General features: G+C 45.4%; 1 protein-coding gene across 5 annotated transcripts in view; it reads right to left on the bottom strand.

Annotated features, from left to right (window-relative positions):
• Positions 1–19,202, bottom strand: part of PTK2B (protein tyrosine kinase 2 beta) — a 509,984-nt gene that overhangs the window by 33,357 nt on the left and 457,425 nt on the right. For 3 of the 5 annotated variants that reach the window (XM_085613103.1, XM_085613101.1, XM_085613104.1), the window contains exons 25-26: positions 16,940–17,005; positions 8,848–8,973 (exon numbers count right to left, since the gene is read on the bottom strand). In XM_085613103.1, the coding sequence (XP_085469229.1) occupies positions 8,848–8,973; positions 16,940–17,005 (192 nt within the window). The remainder of the gene's footprint in view (positions 1–8,847; positions 8,974–16,939; positions 17,006–19,202) is intronic. The other 2 variants (XM_085613105.1, XM_085613106.1) reach the window with 1 other exon arrangement.

Here is a 19,202-nt window from a genome sequence, read left to right as displayed (position 1 = left end):
GCACCAAGATACTTCGTATTCTGTCTCTAATTCTAAAACGCGGATCTTAAGGGCTGTCCCGTCTTGCCTTTGTCTCTTACCAGTTTCTGAAATGTTGATCATGGCCTTGCGCACTTCTCAGAGGATCTCCAGGAACTCCACAGAGCGACTATTTACATTGAGGTAATATCCTAAGACCGTTTGGATATGTCTCTTAGTTGTGACATCCTGTAGCTACAAGGCGTTTAGGCCCAAGCGTAGCTGGGACTTTCATGAGCCTAATCGCAACCGCTCCAACCACCCATGGCAATCAATTAGGTTGGCCCGTAGGCTTCCAGGCACTGACCTCATTTGGGATTCACAGCAATCCTGTCTCCTCTATCATCGTTTCGTTGCACACTCCATGATAGCGGTCCCTTGATTCTGGGTCTCTACGCCATCTCTGGTGCTAAGCTCCACCCTCTGCCTCTGTAAGCATGGCGGCGCAAGAGGGAGGGGTGCCTGTCACACTTTTGGCTGCACCGTGGCTCCTGCGGTGGTGTGCTGTCTGCAGCAGTGGGGTCACAACTCCAGGCCCGCTGTGTCTCATACGTCAGGGATAAAAGTTTTCTGGACGTATGACACCCCTGATGTAGCTGCAGGAGAGAGAGAGAGCCGAGTGCCCTCCCAGTTCCAGATCACACCTCTGCTACGCGGTCTACAGGCCTTCTCGCCAACGAGCTTATATCTGGGTCTGCGATGGCCAGAGTGAGAACCAAGTGGTGAGATATCAGGCAGGCATGAGTCTTCAGGCAGGCATGAAGCAGTAAAGTGATCGGGCCCCCCTGGATCTTTATATTATGTGGATTAGAAGTAGAGAGTCGGGAGAGCTCAGAAGAGAACGACCACTATGTTCAGCATCGTAGCCATGCCCCCCATTTGTGTTCATTCTTAAAAGCCGTGAATGAAATGTAATGCTCATTTTCTGTTTTGTTGTTATCCCAATCGTTTATGAAATTAACATGTCTGCCGGTGACACAATCAGTCTAATACATTCTTAAAATCTAGTAACTACGTCAAATGTCCATTTCATCCAAAAGATAACAACCCTCTTTCAGACAGAATTTCCTCCACTGTAGGAAAAGTATGGTTCTCCGCTGAATTCTCCCCTAGATGTAGCACTTCCTCCAGAAATCAGGGTTTTCTGTTACCCACAGCTCTAAGTTAGACCTCATGTATGAAGTTAGAAAAGACTTAGCACAGGCTTCTGCTATCATGAATACCACAGCACCTGCCATTGGGACTGGCACAGCAGTGTGATGTATTGCTCATTGGTCAACCACCAAGGGATACCTTAGGAAGGAGGGAGGGAAGGGCATGGTCATTGTCAATTTTCCATATGCTTGTTAAAACTCTTCATTCTCTAAGAGAATCCCTATATCCTATTCCCTAATTAATCATTATTGCCCACAATATGGGCAATACTGGCTGTAAGGCACATAATGAGGAGGAGGGTAACTAAAAGCCATTACTACTCTTAAGATAAGGGCAATGAGGCTATTAGCATTCAACCATCTCTCCAGGTTTGAATTACTTTGACTGCAGAACTGAGGTCGATGGACATAAAGCTCCATGCTACCATTTCAGGGGCACCGCTCTCGCTCACTCATCAGAAGCTGCTCTCTTTCGTGCTATGGAGGCAGCTCCCCTTCTTTCATTAAGGAGGAATATAAGCCCAAAAGCTCACTTGAAAAAACACAAACATGTCAGCTTGTTTATTTTCTATTTGGGAGAGAGAAGCCATTATCCCTTCACAGTCACTCATAAAAAGTAAGTTGCTGGAGTGGGCAACAAAGCAGGGTACACCAAAGAAAGCACAGAGACTGCTCCCTTTATGGGTCTGTAACAGTTTCTGTAGCCCACAAAGGGGATATTCTGATTAGCTGTCTGTTCGACTTGTCAGCCGTAGGGTGGTTTTTGCAAACTTTCTGTCTTCACTTCTCCTGTTTTTGGCTGATTTGTTTTTTTTGGCCTTAGGATGCTGCATACGTTACCACTGCTAACCAGTGCTAAAGTGCTTGTGCTCTCTCCTTTGAACATTGTAAAGTTGGCTTACGCCCACTTGGCACATTTATTTACGTGTAAGACCCTAGTAAATTGATACTAAAGGTGCCCAGGCCTGGGACTCAAATGCTATTAGTGGGCCTGGACCCCTTATTGTGTCACCCACTTAAGTAGCCCTTTTAAACACATCTCAGTTCTGCTAGCACAGCCTGGGTGAGCAGTTTTAAGCTGCCATTTCAACCTGACAAAATAAAATATTTGCCAGGCCTAATGCTTCCTTTTCAATACATATATGCCACCCCTAGGGTAGGCCCTAAACAGCCGATAGAGCAGGGTGCAGTGTATTTTAAAAGTTGGACATGTACTTTTGAGTTTTACATGTCCTGGTGGTGAAAAAGTCACAATTCATTTTTCATGATTGCAAGGCCTACCCCTCCCATAGAATACCATTGGGTTACCTTATTACATATAATAAGTGATGGCGGGTTGAGCTGTCACCTACCACATTTGTACTTCAAAGGCAATGGACCAGCACACTCACAAAGGATGTCACATTAGCCTACTGTGCCCTCTTAGAGACAGGGAGGCAGGAAAATCATGACTGCTCTCTGGGGCAAAATCTCCAGATGTTTTTCCCACTTCAAAAGGGGCAACTGGTATAAAAATGGGACCCTCAGACCCACTCTTGAGTACACTCCTGGACCTGTGGATACTACAGAAGAAGGATGCACGGCAGCCCTGCTACTTGGGGTCTGTCCTGCTTGCTGATAAGGAAGACCTGGCCTGCTCCCTTCAACCCAGCTTGAGTGACTCCAAGGGTGATCTGACTGACCAGTTCTGAGCTACAGGGACATAACAAGCTCCAGAGGCTCCCCTGTAACTCCCCAGCTGACCTGCTGCACTGGACCTGCCCAGACTTGCAGTTGGGCCCTGCTGGTCTCTGCTGGTGTGAGTTTCTGTGGTCTCTGCTGGTGTGAGTTTCTGATCCCCAAGAGGTGCCTCACCAGGTCCTGGGCCCTTGGCTGGCATCAGTCTAGCTAGTTCTGAAGTTGTGGGCTCTTTGCAACCACGACCAGACAAGTTCATGCCAAGATCTTGCAGCCCATGCTGAAAGTAAACGCGAAGCCCTGGTGAACCCGACTCTTCTCACAACAACTACCGCCAGTGACAACCGGGAACGCGAGATCTGCACTTTGTGCTACAGCATTGACAACCCGCAGTGACTTCCAACATGACACTCCAACAACTGCCTGCAATGCCCGACAGGATCTTTGCGCTATGGTGACGACCGTCCACGATGCCTGGCCTGCTCATCATGATACAGTGACGCCCATCTGTGACGCTCTTCCTGCTCATTGTGGCCTGTTCCACCGTGAACTGGACTCTTCGCACAGGACTTTAGAAGGTAACTCTTTCAGCAGTACTAACCAATCCCTGTCTCTGACCTGAGCTCCACAGCAGTCAGCCTGAACTTCTGACTCTTGCCAGGAGTCACACAAACAGAGAACTGCAGATGGCACTTTGTGTTTTTTGGCACTATACTTCCCTGAAATCTTTAAAATTGCATATCTCAAGTTTTAGTGATTGGATTTGTGTCATTTTGGGGTCAAATACTTTATTAAAATGTACTCTATTTGTCTAAATTGGGGTGGGATTTGTCTTGTGTTGTGTTTTCACTTTATTGCTCTTTAGTGTGTTGGATAAATACTTTACAAGTTGTCTCTAAATTAAGCCTGATTGTTTTTGTGCCAAGATACCAGAGGGTTAAGCACAGATCAATTTAATGACTTTTTGTGGTTCAACCTGACAAGGATTGTGGCCGTTGCTTGTGTAGGGTATCACCCCCCTCACACTATCCAACTTAAAAAATCGCTTATAATGACTCCTGCCCTCTGCAAAGGGTGGTAACTACTGTTAATAAGCCCTCCCCGCATATAAGGGTCTGAGCTGATGCAGAGAGCATGTAATGAGGGTAATGTTGTAGGCAACAATGCTATCAGCAGATCTCCCTCACATATAATACAACAGAGGTGGACATGAATACCAATTGTTCCTGTCTACTGTATGTCCTGGCCAGACAATCTTGCTGCACTTAGAATACAGGCAAACAAAAATAGTCACTGTCAGCATCCTAAGCATTCAGTCCCCTCGCATGTACAGTTTTGCTCTTATGTGAGCCCCAGATCCTTACGATGACACCCCGTGTGAATGTATCTTCAAAAGTGTACAGCACGTGTATGGTATTAGGACTTTGTGTGGTGAGAGTCTCAGTACTGGGATCTGTTGAACCTATTCTGAATGGCCCCTGGTTGAGTATGGCACAAGATGGGGGTAGATACAGCCCCTCTAGGATGTGTAAGTGTATTGACTGCTTTCCTACATCTGGAGGGAGGATATCCAGACACTGAAGTTAGTGAGGACGGAGAGAGGACTTCCCTTAGAAATTCAAAGAGGTCCCGTCAAGCAAGGGGCTGCTGTTTAGTTCTTTTTGGGCACTGCCGTTTGCTAGATTGTAAAGCTAAGGTGTAGGACTGCAGTCTATTTTGTTCAAGGTGAGGAATTTTCGATGCAGGGCCTGCACTTTTGTCTGTTCATCATTACTGCACCAGGAAGGCTGATGACATCCTGATGCAGACATCTTGCACTTCATTGGGCCCTTGCTTTGGATACTCCTGCTTGGAGTCAGTACCAATGCTGCAAACTGTGGGAACCATCACAGCAGGTTAGCATTGAAATGAGAACCAGCCAAGCTGGTTCTGATGCCTTAGTTACTAGATTCACATCTCGGCTGGAAAAGAAATGTAAAAGTAGGATCCAAAGCACCACACTTTGATCCAGTTCCAAGCTCCTCATGTCCACGGAATATAGTGCTCTGCACAGTACTCGAGGGGATGCTGGTGTGACCTGGGCTGATTTCTGCATGACAGCTAGTCTCCCACAGGTGAGGAGCCATCATTTGCCCTTTCTGCTTACACACTAGATTCTGCATGCCTACTAAGAGAGAGAAGGAGCATGTAGGACTGCGTAGGAGGATTGTCCAGGAGAAGAAGCCCAGTGTATTCACAGCATCTAGAAAAACCTGAGGAAGCTGACAACTTTAAAAGAGGGAAGCCAGGAGCGATCATTGTGTGAAGGGATCATGGACTAATTATTGCTGGGAACTGTGCCAACACGCTGAACTGGCAAACATTGTTGTTTTAAGGCATCATGCTGTGTGTCCTAGAGACTGGTGCTGTCACTGACAACATCTGATTGAAGATTTCTCATCGCTGCAGATGTGGAAGCCCTTATCAGCTTTCCACTTTATGATGACCGTCCAGGAAGCTGCACCTGCACATCCATGTGTCCTGACCAAACCCGGCCTGCGAGGCTGCTGAAGTTGTGTGCCACCATGTGGGCCTGCCATGACAATTCAGCCCAACAGTGAAGTTCTGAGTGAGGCCATCGCTGTGGCCCCCACAGTACAAGAGCCTCTGCCACAAAAGCTGCCCGCTGAACGCTGGTAATGCAGGTAACTGTGAGTGGAATGAGTGACAGAGGAGGTAGAAAAACTATTCTGCTGCATAATCTGAAGACATTGGCCTAGTAAACTCGCACTGGAGAAAGAAAGCAGAACTGTGCGTCTAGGCTTTGGGGTACATTTTAGTACCAATGCCTAATCGATGCTGATACCCAAGCTATACATCGGGGGCTGTAGCCATTAGGAAGCTCTTATAGCGAGGAGAGGGTCTTCCTCAAAGAGGATCGCAAACAGGATTACAACCCTAATTAAATTGCATTCTTTTAACTACAATATAAGCACTGGCCTGGGCAATGCATTATTGTGTCTGTTGGTTGACTATTGAGTTCCAAGCTCTTACCCCTCACAGTACCTCCTTGATAAGCCTGTGATGACTCAACCTCATAACCCTGAGAGACAAATGCCTAAAGGGTAGACTTGGCTCAGTTTGCAGAGCCATAGTAAGATAGACCCCAGGACACCAGATGCAAACAACCACAACCACCACAGTTGGGTCCCAGTAGCCCCCCTTCAAATGTTATCTGAAAGGGTGCACATTATTCACATTAAAGAATAAATGTGGACCCAATGGGGTTGATTGACATTTTTTTGGAAATGCACAGGTCTCAGATTTACAAAGGGTACAGACATATTGTGAGAGGGTGGAATGGCCTATGACCAACAAAAAGCTACTTAAATAGTGTATACTGCATATGTAGGAGGTGGCTTTTCCCCCACCTCTTACAACTGGATCTGCAGTTCGACTTGAGACTCAGACAGAATCTTGAAGACAGACAGCACCCATTCCTTGGGCAGCACAGTGGAAATCCTGAAGACGTCCTTATTTGGCCTCACATGGACCCTTCTAGCATTTCTGTGCACCGCTCGTTGAAGTGCAAACTGAAAATATCGCAGCACAGCTAATACTCTGCATCAGAGCTGAGGTACAATTGGACGTGTGGCCGAAATAGGGTCAGCATTTGCTCTTTTTCCAGTTTGTGCTCGTTCTTCTAACAAGTCTGAGTAGGAGCATGTCATAGATGCCTCGAAGGGTGCATAGTGGGTGCACAGGGTCACTGTATCCCTTATTTAATAGCCGAATACCTACTATTGAAGCAGAACACCCCAACAGACATACCCTCTTTTATGTGAATGCACAAATATGGTAACTTAAGCTAGTGTTACTGTAATTGAAAATTACTCTATTTGAGCCAAACATGTGTTTACTGGTGTGCTTATTCAGCTAAAAGCAGTCTGCCGAACACTACACGTCCTTCAGTAAAGTTTCAAAGACACTGCAATGCAGTTAGAACCCTTAACAACAAACAAAAAACTACTGAACACAACACAATAAGCTATTACTTCAAATGAATCAAAATGCCCTTTACAGTTTCAATTAAATATCCTTTCATCTCTAATACAACAGATGACCACTTAATCGTTTGCTAGAAAGCACTGGGCACTCAATCCTTATTTGTCTTTACCGATGAAGTTGCCCACTCTGCTTAAACGAGAGGAACATCTATTCTTCAAATCACATCATTAACCTTAGCTTCTGTCTCTTCTAAACTACAGCTGCTAGTCCTTTGTCAGTTTCCTCACCTTTACTTTTTAACTCTTCAGAATACTATTGACTCCCATGTCTGTTATCATCTTCCTCTTTAGTCAATGGTCACAAGCTTCTTGTAACTAATGACCATTTACATTTCATTAGCCTTCCCTCTCTTGCCTGTATTATCTCTTTTTAGGAAACACCCTTCACACACCTTTGTGCCCTTTTCATAAAGCGTTGTGTTGCCTCTTTCCTGTCCCACCTGATGTGTCATATTTATTTCTCCTGACCTCAACCTTAGAATCCCATCCCAATAACAACTTGTCTTCTCCTACTTTCACACTGACCAAAATCCATTCAAACACAACCTATAGTCTATCATTCCTTTCTCTTGAACATCCTGTTTTTCTCTGCGGGTTTTAATGACTTCTTAATGTGTTTGTGAAAATATAAAATGGCACAAATAGTGTGAATTAAATTAAAGGAATTATACTTATCTGAGGGAAACACTCAGTGTACGCAGCAAATTTGGGCTAGTGCTCGATGGATCGGGCACGGAAATTCTGGGGCCACGGCTCTTGTAATAGCACTTGACCACTTCAACAGGCTTTTGAGTTGTCTGGTCCCAGCTGAGTTGGGATGTTTTCGCTTACACAATACACCATCTCGGCTGAGAATCACTCAAATAGATTCATGGCCTCCACCATATAATCAGTTCTTTCAACAGGACCATCCTCTCTAAGAACAAAACCCATTCTCTCAGTCCCGTTCATTTTTCTGAGGATTCCTGAAGAAAATACAGTTGTAGAGAAATGGTAAACCCTAAATGGGTTTGTACTTAGCACCCAATCTGCCTTCGCTTGATGTTTAATTAAGAACCATATTTGCTGCATACCCTTCTCAACGGATCATTGACAGAATATTGGTAACAGAAATACTGGGTGGACATAATACGGTGTGAAAAATATTGAGGAACAAAATATCCAGATAGAAAGTGCAAATAGTTAAGTATAGATATAGTATTCTGAACCCCACACTTACTTACTTTTAAGATATATATTGTCAAGGTACATATATGTGGCGTTATAGACAGTAAAACTTTGCTTACCTATAGAAACCTATTTTCACGATATTTTGGTCCTTGATATTTCTGTTTCCGATATTCTGTCTAAATACCCTTCTCAACACAAGCAACATTTGTAAAGTGTCAATGTAAATGAATATTGTTACTCTTAGCAGGCTCACACACAACTTCAAACATTGTGCATCTTATGAAATCTTCAACCACACTTTTTCCCAACTCCGCACGAAGGCAGCCGCCTGCAACCCACTCAGACACACCAACAAAAACCTCTGTAAGACCTCACTAGTGGTTGAAGCACGGTATACAAATACAAATAATAATACAAGGATGATAGAATAACACCTACATTAATGTCTTTTGAATGCTGATCATAGGGACATGCAAAAGAGAAAACATCATACACACTCATTTGAGCTTGCTGTTCACCATATTTGTTAACTCATCTCTATGATATTTTGGCTGGCTGAGAGCGAGCAAGTATTAGCCTTTTTTGCCTGTCAAGTGCACTTGACACAATGTCACCTTTTTGATGTGTCGAAGTGAGGTTTAAATTCCCTTGGTATAGCCTTCTGTGTCATTCGGTGCTTCATAGGCAAAAGTCCTCAAGAGAGTGGCAACAACATGCCCTATTGCCACACAACATGCCAACACCTCCCTTGATCAGGCAAATCGGAAGCATGCAGGTCTTACCCGCATACTGCGTCGCTTGAACACATTGTGACGCTGGAGAGGCGGGCTGTGTGTCGAGTCCAATGGCGACTGATAGTCGGTCGGGCTAAAGAGGGTGGGCGAGCTCGCACACAGGCTCTCTGGCATCTGTAGAGGAGGCGTGCCAGGTGCAAACATGGACAGAAAGAGTTAGCAGCAGCAGCAGCAATAGCAGACGAAAGGAACAGAGACACAATTCAACAAACATACACTGAAAAAGCATTTTAGCAAGGCTGTGACGAATCTGCATCAGAAGACACACAATGCTCCTTTTTCGACTCAAGACTGCAACTCAGACATTTTATGTTCTGCAAGAGAATGTTGCGTGCTCTGTATCTACTGCAGAATCTGATGTCTACCAATATGCAGAGACACAGACAACCTCTGATCAGCCATTGAATATTCTGGGCAACTGTGCTATGCTCTGTGGCATTCACAGAAACACACAAAGAGAACCACTCGAAAACTCTTTATGCCCTCAGGCGCTTAATATCTAATTCTGCACAGATTTCATAAACTCAACTTCATGTATTTACTAAATTTGCTTTTGTCATTTTAGATTCCTGACACCTTACATACTCCACAACGTTCTATCTGTGTTGAAAATTTACTCTTCAGATATACAATGTAATCATTTTTCCTAATAGGTACACCCCCCACATTTGGTGCAACGACATAGAGAAATGCACCTAATACCTCTAATTTGGACACTGTATGCTCTAAATATCAATTTTATTAAAATCAAAATACAAACAATACTTTCATGTTCTTGTAAAAGTTACTAGTGTTGACAAATATATGTTAAGAACATACTCTTGAAAAAACAATCACTTTATAAGAAATCTTACCACAAACATGCATTATAGATTAATGGTACTACAAATATAAGACGTTACTTTGACTGCCCATGAGGAATGACTTCACTAACGTAGAGAAGGTCCAAGGCACATTTGACCCACAAGGATTTGCGCAGCGTTAGAAGTGTGATTATTTAATGAACTTTAAGTTACACCAAACATGAAGTACATAGCCAATATGAGACTATTATGCGTTGCACAGGAGGCCTTTGGATGGAACTCATTCTGCGATTACGATGGCCTCGCTGTGCTACTGAAAGTTTGGGGTCCTTCGAACCTTGTTTTGAGGCATCTTTTGGAGACTGGAGTCAGGCTCAGATGGTGATGCCAGTACATTATGTGTCCATTTCTCTCCAAGTGAGGTGTGTCCAATTGTCAGTATCTGTCAGTAAAAAAACACACCTCAAGCCTTGCCACCTTACTGCTCCTACGCTTCCTATTCGAGCTCACATTAGCTTGATGTAGGTTGGAGAGCATGAGTACAAAGTCATATACTACTATGGTCTACCCTGACAGCGCAGCTGCCACCATACAATTATGTGAGCATATATGAGAGGTTTTGGTTATGTCCACATGTTGGGAGCCAGGAGTATGTTTTGAATGGGCAGACGTTGTGTCCTTCCACAAAAATGCTTGCCTTCCACAAAGCTGTGATCATTTTGTTTATTTATCCAGCTGCTTACGCTTGAACTTTCAGGGGCAATAACATCGCATTGGAATGTTATCAAAGTGTCTTAGATAACTGCATACTTTATGTTGTTTTTCTCTGGCAACAGAACAGATGGGAGTAGGGCAGTCATTAACCTACATGGATTTTTAGGTTTGCATTTATAATGCAACCGTCACCTGACCTTTTAACCTACACCAATATTATTCTACAGTTCTCTGCTTCCACATAAATACATAACTGTAACTAAGTTATTTACTTGTAATGCGTCACATTACCATACAACACTCCTTTACAACACGACCTATTGGCATTGCCAATGCTTGTTTTTTAATTATTGACAGTCCTGCTCAAACTGCCTTTGGTTCAGACATTTTGAGCTTCTGTGGATTTCTTTCATACGCTCTAAACTTTTTTTCCACTTGTTCTTCTTGAAAAGTAAAAAGTGAAAAGGAATATGCTACTTACCAGTATGCATCTGTTCTTGGCATGTAGAGCTGCAGATCTATATACTTTGCATAGATCGCCATCTGGTGTTGGGCCCGGATGTTTGCAGTTTGTTTTTCCTCTTGGAAAGTCTTTGAAAGTCACGAGGTCAGTGACTCCTCCTTTGGTTCGTATTGCGCATGGGCTTCGGCTCCATCCTCAGATTGTTTTTCGCCAGCAGGGAAAGATGGAGCGTAGTAATAACAGTAAAGAAACCCATGTGTGTTGTATCTAAATAAGATAGACTGGAACGGATACCGGTAGCCGGGGAGGCGGGTGTTTGTGTATAGATCTGCAGCTCTACATGCCAAGAACAGATGCATACTGGTAAGTAGCATATTCCGTTCGAGGCATATGAGCTGCAGATTATACACCTTGCATAGATTATATAGCAGTACCCAACCATAGCGGCGACCACCGGCATCCGTTGCAGTGGTTTGGAACAGTGTTTTTAGTACAGCCTGGCCCACACTAGTTTGCTGCTTGGTTTGCACATCTACACAGTAATGTTTTGTGAAAGTGTGCGGTGTTGACCATGTCGCTGCTTTGCAGATGTCATCTAATGGTATGTTCCCTAGAAAACCATAGAAGCCCCTATCTTCCTTGTAGAGTGGGCTTTAGGGGGAACAGATAGCGTTCGTTTTGCTTTGTGATAGCAAATCTGTATGCATTTTACAATCCACCTAGCTATCCCTGATTTAGAGATAGGGTTGCCTTTATGTGGTGGAGAGAAAGAGACAAATAGCTGTTTGGTTTTTCTGAAAGGTTGTGTTCTTTGAATATAGTAAAGTAAGGCCCTTTTAACATCCAGTGTGTGTAGAGCCCTTTCCGCAACAGTTTGAGGTTGTGAGAAAAAAACTGGTAATTCTACCGATTGGTTCAGATGAAAGGGAGAAATGACTTTGGGTAGGAATTTTGGGTTGGTGCGGAGTACAACCTTGTTCTGATGCATTTGGAGAAAAGGTTCCTGTATAGTGAGTGCTTGTATTTCACTAACCCTTCTAAGGGAAGTGATGGCCACTAGAAAAGCTGTTTTCCATGTGAGAAATTGCAGCTCACATTTATGCAATGGTTCAAAAGGCGGTCCCATTAGCCTTGTGAGAACTATATTTAAGTTCCAGACAGATGAGGGTGGTACTCTGGGTGGAATTACTCTTTTCAGGCCTTCCATAAAGGCTTTGATGGCAGGTACCCTGAAAAGTGATAGGTGCTGCCTGTTCTGTAAGTAAGCAGCAATTGCTGCGAGGTGTAACCGAATGGATGTGTATGCTAGGTTACACCTTTGTAAATGGAGCATATGATGTGCTGTATGGATACATTTAGAGGGTTGATTGTGTTGTTATGGCAGTAAACAACAAATCTTTTCCACTTTGCAGCATAGCATGCCCTAGTAGTAGGGCGTCTAGCGTCTCTGATGATATTCATGCAATCAGGGGGAAGGTTAAGGTATCCGAATTCTAGGACCTCAGGAGCCAGATCGCAAGGTTGAGCTGAGCTGGGTCCGGGTGCCTGATCTCTCCATGGTTCTGGGTTAGGAGGCATGGTGAGAGGTGTAACTTTTGGTGTGGTACTACCGAGAGTTCCAGCAATGTGGTGTACCACGGTTGTCTGGCCCATGTTGGAACTACCAGGATGAGCGTGAGGGAATGCTGTTGTAGCTTTCGCACCACTAATGGAATTAGTGGGAGAGGTGGAAAAGCGTAAGCAAATTTGCCTGACCAGTTCATCCATATCGCATTGCCTTTGGACAATGGGTGTGGATATCTGGCGGCGAAGCTTGGGCATTTTTTGTTTTCGTGGGTGGCGAAGAGGTCTATCTGAGGATGCCCCCACTTCTGAAAGAACGGGTGAAGAACGTCTGGGTGAAGTTCCCATTCATGGATCTGCTGCGTTTGTCTGCTGAGCAGATCTGCCATGGTGTTTTGGACTCCTGGGACGTGTTGGGCCAGGAGAAAGATTTTCTGCGGAATCGCCCATCTCCATATGCTCTGTGCTAGTTGAGAGAGCTGTGGAGAGTGTGTGCCCCCCTGTTTTTGAATGTAGTACATGGCAGTCATGTTGTCTGTGCGAATGAGGACTGCGTTGCCTGAAATCTGCGCCTGGAAGGATTTTAGGGCTAGAAAGATTGCCAGAAACTCAAAATGGTTGATGTGGAGTAACTTCTGTTGCGGCGTCCATGTGCCCTGCACTGTGAGATGTAACAGATGAGCTCCCCAGCCGGAGAGCGATGCGTCTGTTGTTAGGATTATTTGTGGAACTGGGTCCAGGAACGGTCGACCTTTGGAAAGGTTTGTGGTTTTCCACCACTGCAGAGAGCGATGGGTGCAACCGTCCACCAACACCAGATCTGTCAGTTGCCCCTGGGCCTGGTTCCACTGGCGCGCTAAGCACTCTTGGAGTGGACGCATCTGGAGTCTTGCATGAGGCACTATGAAAATGCAAGAGGCCATCATCCCTATCAGTTGCATAAACACTCTTGCTGGAAGAGAGTGTTGAAGTATGAGTCTTTGACGCAGAGCCTGTATGTTTGCAATCCTGGCAGGATTGGGATAGGCTATGGCTTTTGATGTGTCTATGGTGGCACCGAGGTATTGCTTTGTGTGTGATGGTATCAAGTGGGACTTTTGGTGGTTCACCGTGAAACCTAGCTGGTGAAGCAGTTGGATTGTAGCGGTGGTGTGATGCACACATTGGTTGTAGGACGTGGCTTTTATTAGCCAGTCGTACAAATATGGAAAGACGTGAATGTGCTGTCTTCTGAGGTGTGCCGCCACTACTGCTAGGCACTTGGTGAATACCCTTGGTGCTGTTGTGACCCCGAACGGGAGCACCTTGAACTGGTAGTGTTGTCCGTCCACCACAAATCTGAGGTACTTTCTGTGAGCATGATGTACTGGAATGTGAAAGTATGTGTCTTTCAAGTCCAGTGTGGTGAGAAAGTCGTTCTGGGAGAGGAGTGGAAGAACCTGTTGAAGGGTTACCATATGAAAATGGTCTGAATGTATGTAAGTGTTTAGAGGCCTGAGATCTAGAATGGGTCGTAGAGTCTCGTCTCTTTTTGGAATCAGAATGTACAGGGAGTAGACCCCTAAATTTTGTTGATTGATGGGGACTTGCTCTATGGCTTGTTTTTGCAGGAGGGAGATTACTTCCTGTTTTAGTAACGTGGCATGTTCTTGTGACATTGGGCGTTGCCTGGGTGGAATGTTTAAGGGGGTAGATGTTAATTCTAGGCAGTACCCTGAATGAATAATTTGGGTCACCCATCTGTCTGAGGTGATGGTCTCCCAGACGTGAAGGAAATTTTGTATTCTGCCCCCGACCGGAGTGGGATGGTCTGGAGGGAGCGGGGGAAAGTCATTGGGTAGGCGGTGTGGCAGAGCGGGAGGTATTTGTTTTGCCTCTGCCTTTATTGTTATTGTCCCTATATCCGCCTCTTTGATAACCCCTTGTGAAGGTGGACTGAGGAGGGGATTTGTAGGGCGTGGATGTGCTATCTGAGGAGTAGCCTCTACCCGTGCCTCGAAAGGAAGAGCGGCGAAAGGAGCGCCTAGGAGTGTGTGACTGTAGGGCTCCCATGGATTTCGCCGTATCGATGTCTTTCTTCATCTTTTCGAGGGCTTCATCAACTTTTGGACCAAATAAATGTTGTTGATCAAATGGGTGGTTCAATATGGAGGCTTGCACCTCAGGTTTAAAACCTGAAACTCTTAGCCAGGCGTGGCGATGGAGGAGGACACTGGTGTTTATGGCCCTGGAGGCTGTGTCTGCCGCATCTAGGGCACAGCGTATAGAGGTATTGGTTATGGTTTTACCCTCTTGAATCAACTCATTAGCCCTATTTCTGTATTTTTCAGGGAGATGGTGCATGATGGTTTCTAGCTCATCATAATGCGCCCTGTCGTATCTGGCCAATAGCGCTTGAGTGTTGGCGATACGCCATATATTGGTGGCTTGTGACGCAGTGCGCTTTCCTGACGCGTCTAGGAGCTTGGACTCTTTGTCAGGTGGTGGTGCTTCGCCTGACGCCTGAGAATTTGATCTCTTCCTAGCTGTAGATACCACTAAGGAATCCAGTGGTGCAGGGCCTTTAATGTATGCAGGATCTGTGGGGGCGGCTTTATATTTTTTCTCTATACGTGGGTTTAGGACCCTAGCCCTGACTGGGTCTTTAAAAACCTCTGGTGCATGTTTGATTACTCCTTTTAGCATAGGTAGTATAGCAGTAGACCTATGTGCAGTATCAAAGGTGTCTAGGAGAAAATCTTCTTCCACTGGGTCAGTATGTAGCTCTACCCCGTGATAATGTGCCGCCCTCTGTAGTAGGTGGTGAAAACATAACGAATCTTCTGGTGGGGATGGCCTGGATGGATAAAGGTCATCCTGTGGGACATCTGGGATGTCCGGATTGTTATAGTCATCCCATGGGTCTGGGGATCCAGTAGGGGTGGGGTCTTGTGGCACATCTGCTGGATCGTAGTAAGGGTCCCCTTGATCCTCATGGTCTGGAGACAAGGTCGGAGAGCGATGAGGCAGGGGTGGAGAAGGTGGAGGTGGGGGAGGGGGTGGAGGAGGTGGGGAAGGCACTCTGAAAGGGGAGGTAGCACAATCCTTCCTCTTTGGAGGTGGAGCTGGTTTGTCAAACTGTCTCTTTTTTGAAGACAGTGTCAAGTGTCCAGTGTCCAGTTTTTGGATCCTTGGTAAGGGTCTTTTGCAGAGGATCCGGCGTGAATAGTTCTTGCGACCCTGGTTGTTCGGTCGGCGCCGAGGTTTTCGGAGCCGACGGCTTTTTAGGCTTGTCTGTGCCATGCGTTTTTGGTACCTCCGATTTCTTGCTCGGAGACAGGCTTCGGCACGGGAGTGTCGGCGCCGAGGGCCTTATGATGTTTGGTCGGCACCGAGAGGGCGGGTTTGGACACCGAGGTGGAGGCCGATTTTTTCTTCGGTGCCGAAGGGTGTTTTTCGGCGCCGCTGGTAGGCTGGCTCAAGCCCGAGCTGCCGGAAGGCTTCATAGGCTTCTTTACCGGGCCCGAAGGTGGGGTGTTAGAAGCAATGTCCTTGGTCTTGCCTAGGCTTGAAGGCGAAGGCGTGACCGAAGCCTTTTTGGGTATCGGCGCGGGTGTGGGAGGGGGTATGGTACTCACGACCCTCTGCGCCGGGGTGATGTCCTCCACATCTGAGTCGTCGGCCTCGGAAGCGCTGACGAGGTTGTCGTCATCTTCTTCGGTGTGCTGCTGTCCTGGAGCTTCGACGTCGTCCTCAAAGATGTCGACTGGAGCGGAGGTCGAGGAGTGCGCCATGTTGCGTCTGGCCCTTCGATCTTGAATAGTCTTTTTCGATCTAAAAGACTTGCAGGCATGACAGTCTCGAGCCTCGTGTTCAGGGGAGAGGCAGAGGTTGCACACCTCATGAAGATCGGTGTGGGGGAATTTGGACCCACATCGAGGGCACTTCTTGAAGGGAGTTCTTTCCATTAGCCGAGACCGGAGCCGGGATAGGCCCGAAGGCTGCCGTCGACGACTGGAATCGAAGAAGTGTCGAAGAGAAGGTGATTAAGATGATTTGTTATCTGAAGAATCTCGATGAGCGAGGATTTTGCGTCGATCGTTGAACTGGAAAAGTTTGGAACCGGAGCGCGAAGTATTACATCCGAGCCCGATGGCGGAAAAAAACAATCTGAGGATGGAGCCGAAGCCCATGCGCAATACGAACCAAAGGAGGAGTCACCGACCTCGTGACTTCCAAAGACTTTCCAAGAGGAAAAACAAACTGCAAACATCCGGGCCCAACACCAGATGGCGATCTATGCAAAGTGTATAATCTGCAGCTCATATGCCTCGAACATGTAATTATAAACAGAAAAACAAATAAAGTGACCAGTAGCCCGTGTCTAAGTGGATGATAGAAATCGATCTATCTTGCACATTGCATGATTCCATTTGTTTTTCCTATAAACCTTTGGAAGCATAACAAATGTTGCTCACCATGCTTATTGCTAACTAAGAACTAAAATTCACAAATGAAAACAAATTACAATTGCATTGTAAACACCATGGATTCTTACCTGAAACTGAAGCTTGGGCGCTAACAGGTTTATTGGAGCAAGTGGCTTGTATTTTGGTCGACTGGGCTGAGAGTAGATGAAAAACAAACAACATTATGGTTAATGTATTGAGAACCTGAAATACAGTATTACCTTTTAATAACTAGACCCCTTGGTATTGCTCCCGGCCAGAAAAACCACTGACTTTGACCAGAAGAGGCCATGCAGTTGTATGTGCAGTGCTAGAAAGTCAGGGAATGATGAAAGGGACTGAGAGAGAGATGAAAGGCAAAAAGTGGTTGGCTGAAAGAAGGCAGATCAGGGAAAAGGAACAGCAGAGAGTGTTGTAGGGAGCAAAGGATGTCTGGAGGGGATCATTACAGAGTTTGCTGGTGGAGACAAAGGATGTCTTAAGTTAGGAGGAGCAGCACTTATTGAAGGGGACACAGGGTGACAGGAGAGACAACAGCAGTACATGTTGCAAGAGGCACAGTAAGACAGAGTGGAGAACATCAGGGGTTGCTGGAAAGGAGTCTGGAGTGGAATGGCAGAGACTTGGAGAGGGAACAGGATAGAGAAGTGGAACATCGTGGACTATTAGAGATGTCATAGGGGAGAATGCAGGTGTAGAAACTTAGTAGATTCTCTTAACACATTGTGAATGAAATCTACCCTTTTCAAGTGTTCTCCTTGGATTTTTGCTTATATGGACTTGGATGGCTGGTGTTTGAACCTCTGGACGGTGAGAGGCGGCTAAAAAGCTCTCACAGCATCCATCTTTCTCTTAAACCCGGTACCATTTTAGATAAACGAATAAGTATATTTAAATTGTGTGCAAGTGCAGTGTAATTATGCACAAACAGCTCAGATGGCATTAAAGTCTAATCCCCTATGTAGGTTGGAGCCAAGCTTTTACCACCCGTTTGCTGGACTCAAACCCTAGCACATGGGGCAAAATGCACTCTGTGGGCAATGTCTCAAAGTTGAAATGCCAATTGAACCCACTTCTAACTTATTAAATAATAAATCTGCCATAAGATAAAAGTAAGTGGGCCTTTTAGCAGAAAGGCCTAATTGCATAATGTACAGATATAAAGCGAGTACAATTTTTGGACTTGCGTGTTTATGAGGGAAACATAGGCTGGAAGTACCATATTCAGGAATCCTGTAGCACCACATACTGAATAAGACTGTGGCTTCAAACACCTACTTTCATTTAACCGTGGCTTAACAGCAATGTTTTATTAATGAAAATAAAACTAATTTAAAAATAAACATTTATTATATAGGAAATGTTGCTAACTTGCTGTCTCCCAAGAACCATTTTAAGTTTGTTTACTTGCTCCTATATCTCGGCTGGCATCCCAGAGTAAATATCTTGTTGCACCTTTTCCAGCCGTGAATGACAATTGTCAGAAAAGGGGAACACAGCCAGCCTACTGAAAGAAACATCACACCTCTTGAGGTAGTAAGTACATGCCTTAAGTACAAAAAGCACTCTCCTTAGCTTTATTCCACAACTAAGTATCCCTCCAGTCAAGCCTGCCTGGTGGAATCAGGAGGCAACCAATTGGTAGGCTACAGATATCTGTTCAGTCCTGATGGCTTGAGACAGATGTACCTTAGACATAAAATGCAGCTCTCTACTCCTGTAAGGGACCTCTGCTCACAACTAAAGCAGACTGGACAGCGAGAGAACCCAAAGAGAGGTAGAGAAACAGAGAGCAGTGACACCGAAGCGGCTACTAGACAAGGACAATAAACAGTGAGAGGTCCTTATGGCAAAATATTTTTAGCAAACTCACCTGTCCCCTGCAAACATTCCAAGTGTAGTGCCTGATCCAAAATAAAATGCTGCTGATACCCTGTATCCACTTTAGCAACCTCTGAGAAACGCTGACCAATTTTTCATAGGAAGCGGACACAAGTACAGGAGAGCATCTTCAGTCAGAGGGGAACCCGCAAAGAGCGCCTTCACTGGATCAAGAAGAAATGAGCTAAACTATGATAGTGCAAGGGGGGGGGGGAGGTGTACGAAGGAACAATACTCAAAGGAACTCTCCTAATGGAGGATGGAGTTAAGGCATAAACTAGAACAAGGACAGGAAAAGGACTACTTACTCAAGCAGTTAAGGTCAGAAGGCCAGTAGAAGGTCTGACCTATTGGAAATGACTGGCAGTTCATCTCTAGACCTACAGAGGTTGCTGTGACACTGCCCTTGTATAGATGTGTGATTCTGTAGTCCTTCCCTGATTGCTATCTGATGAAACCATTTGGTTTCAG

Source organism: Triturus cristatus, chromosome 6 (assembly GCF_964204655.1).
Source record: "Triturus cristatus chromosome 6, aTriCri1.1, whole genome shotgun sequence".
Taxonomy (NCBI): domain Eukaryota; kingdom Metazoa; phylum Chordata; class Amphibia; order Caudata; family Salamandridae; genus Triturus; species Triturus cristatus.
This window is presented reverse-complemented; position numbering and strand designations above follow the sequence as displayed.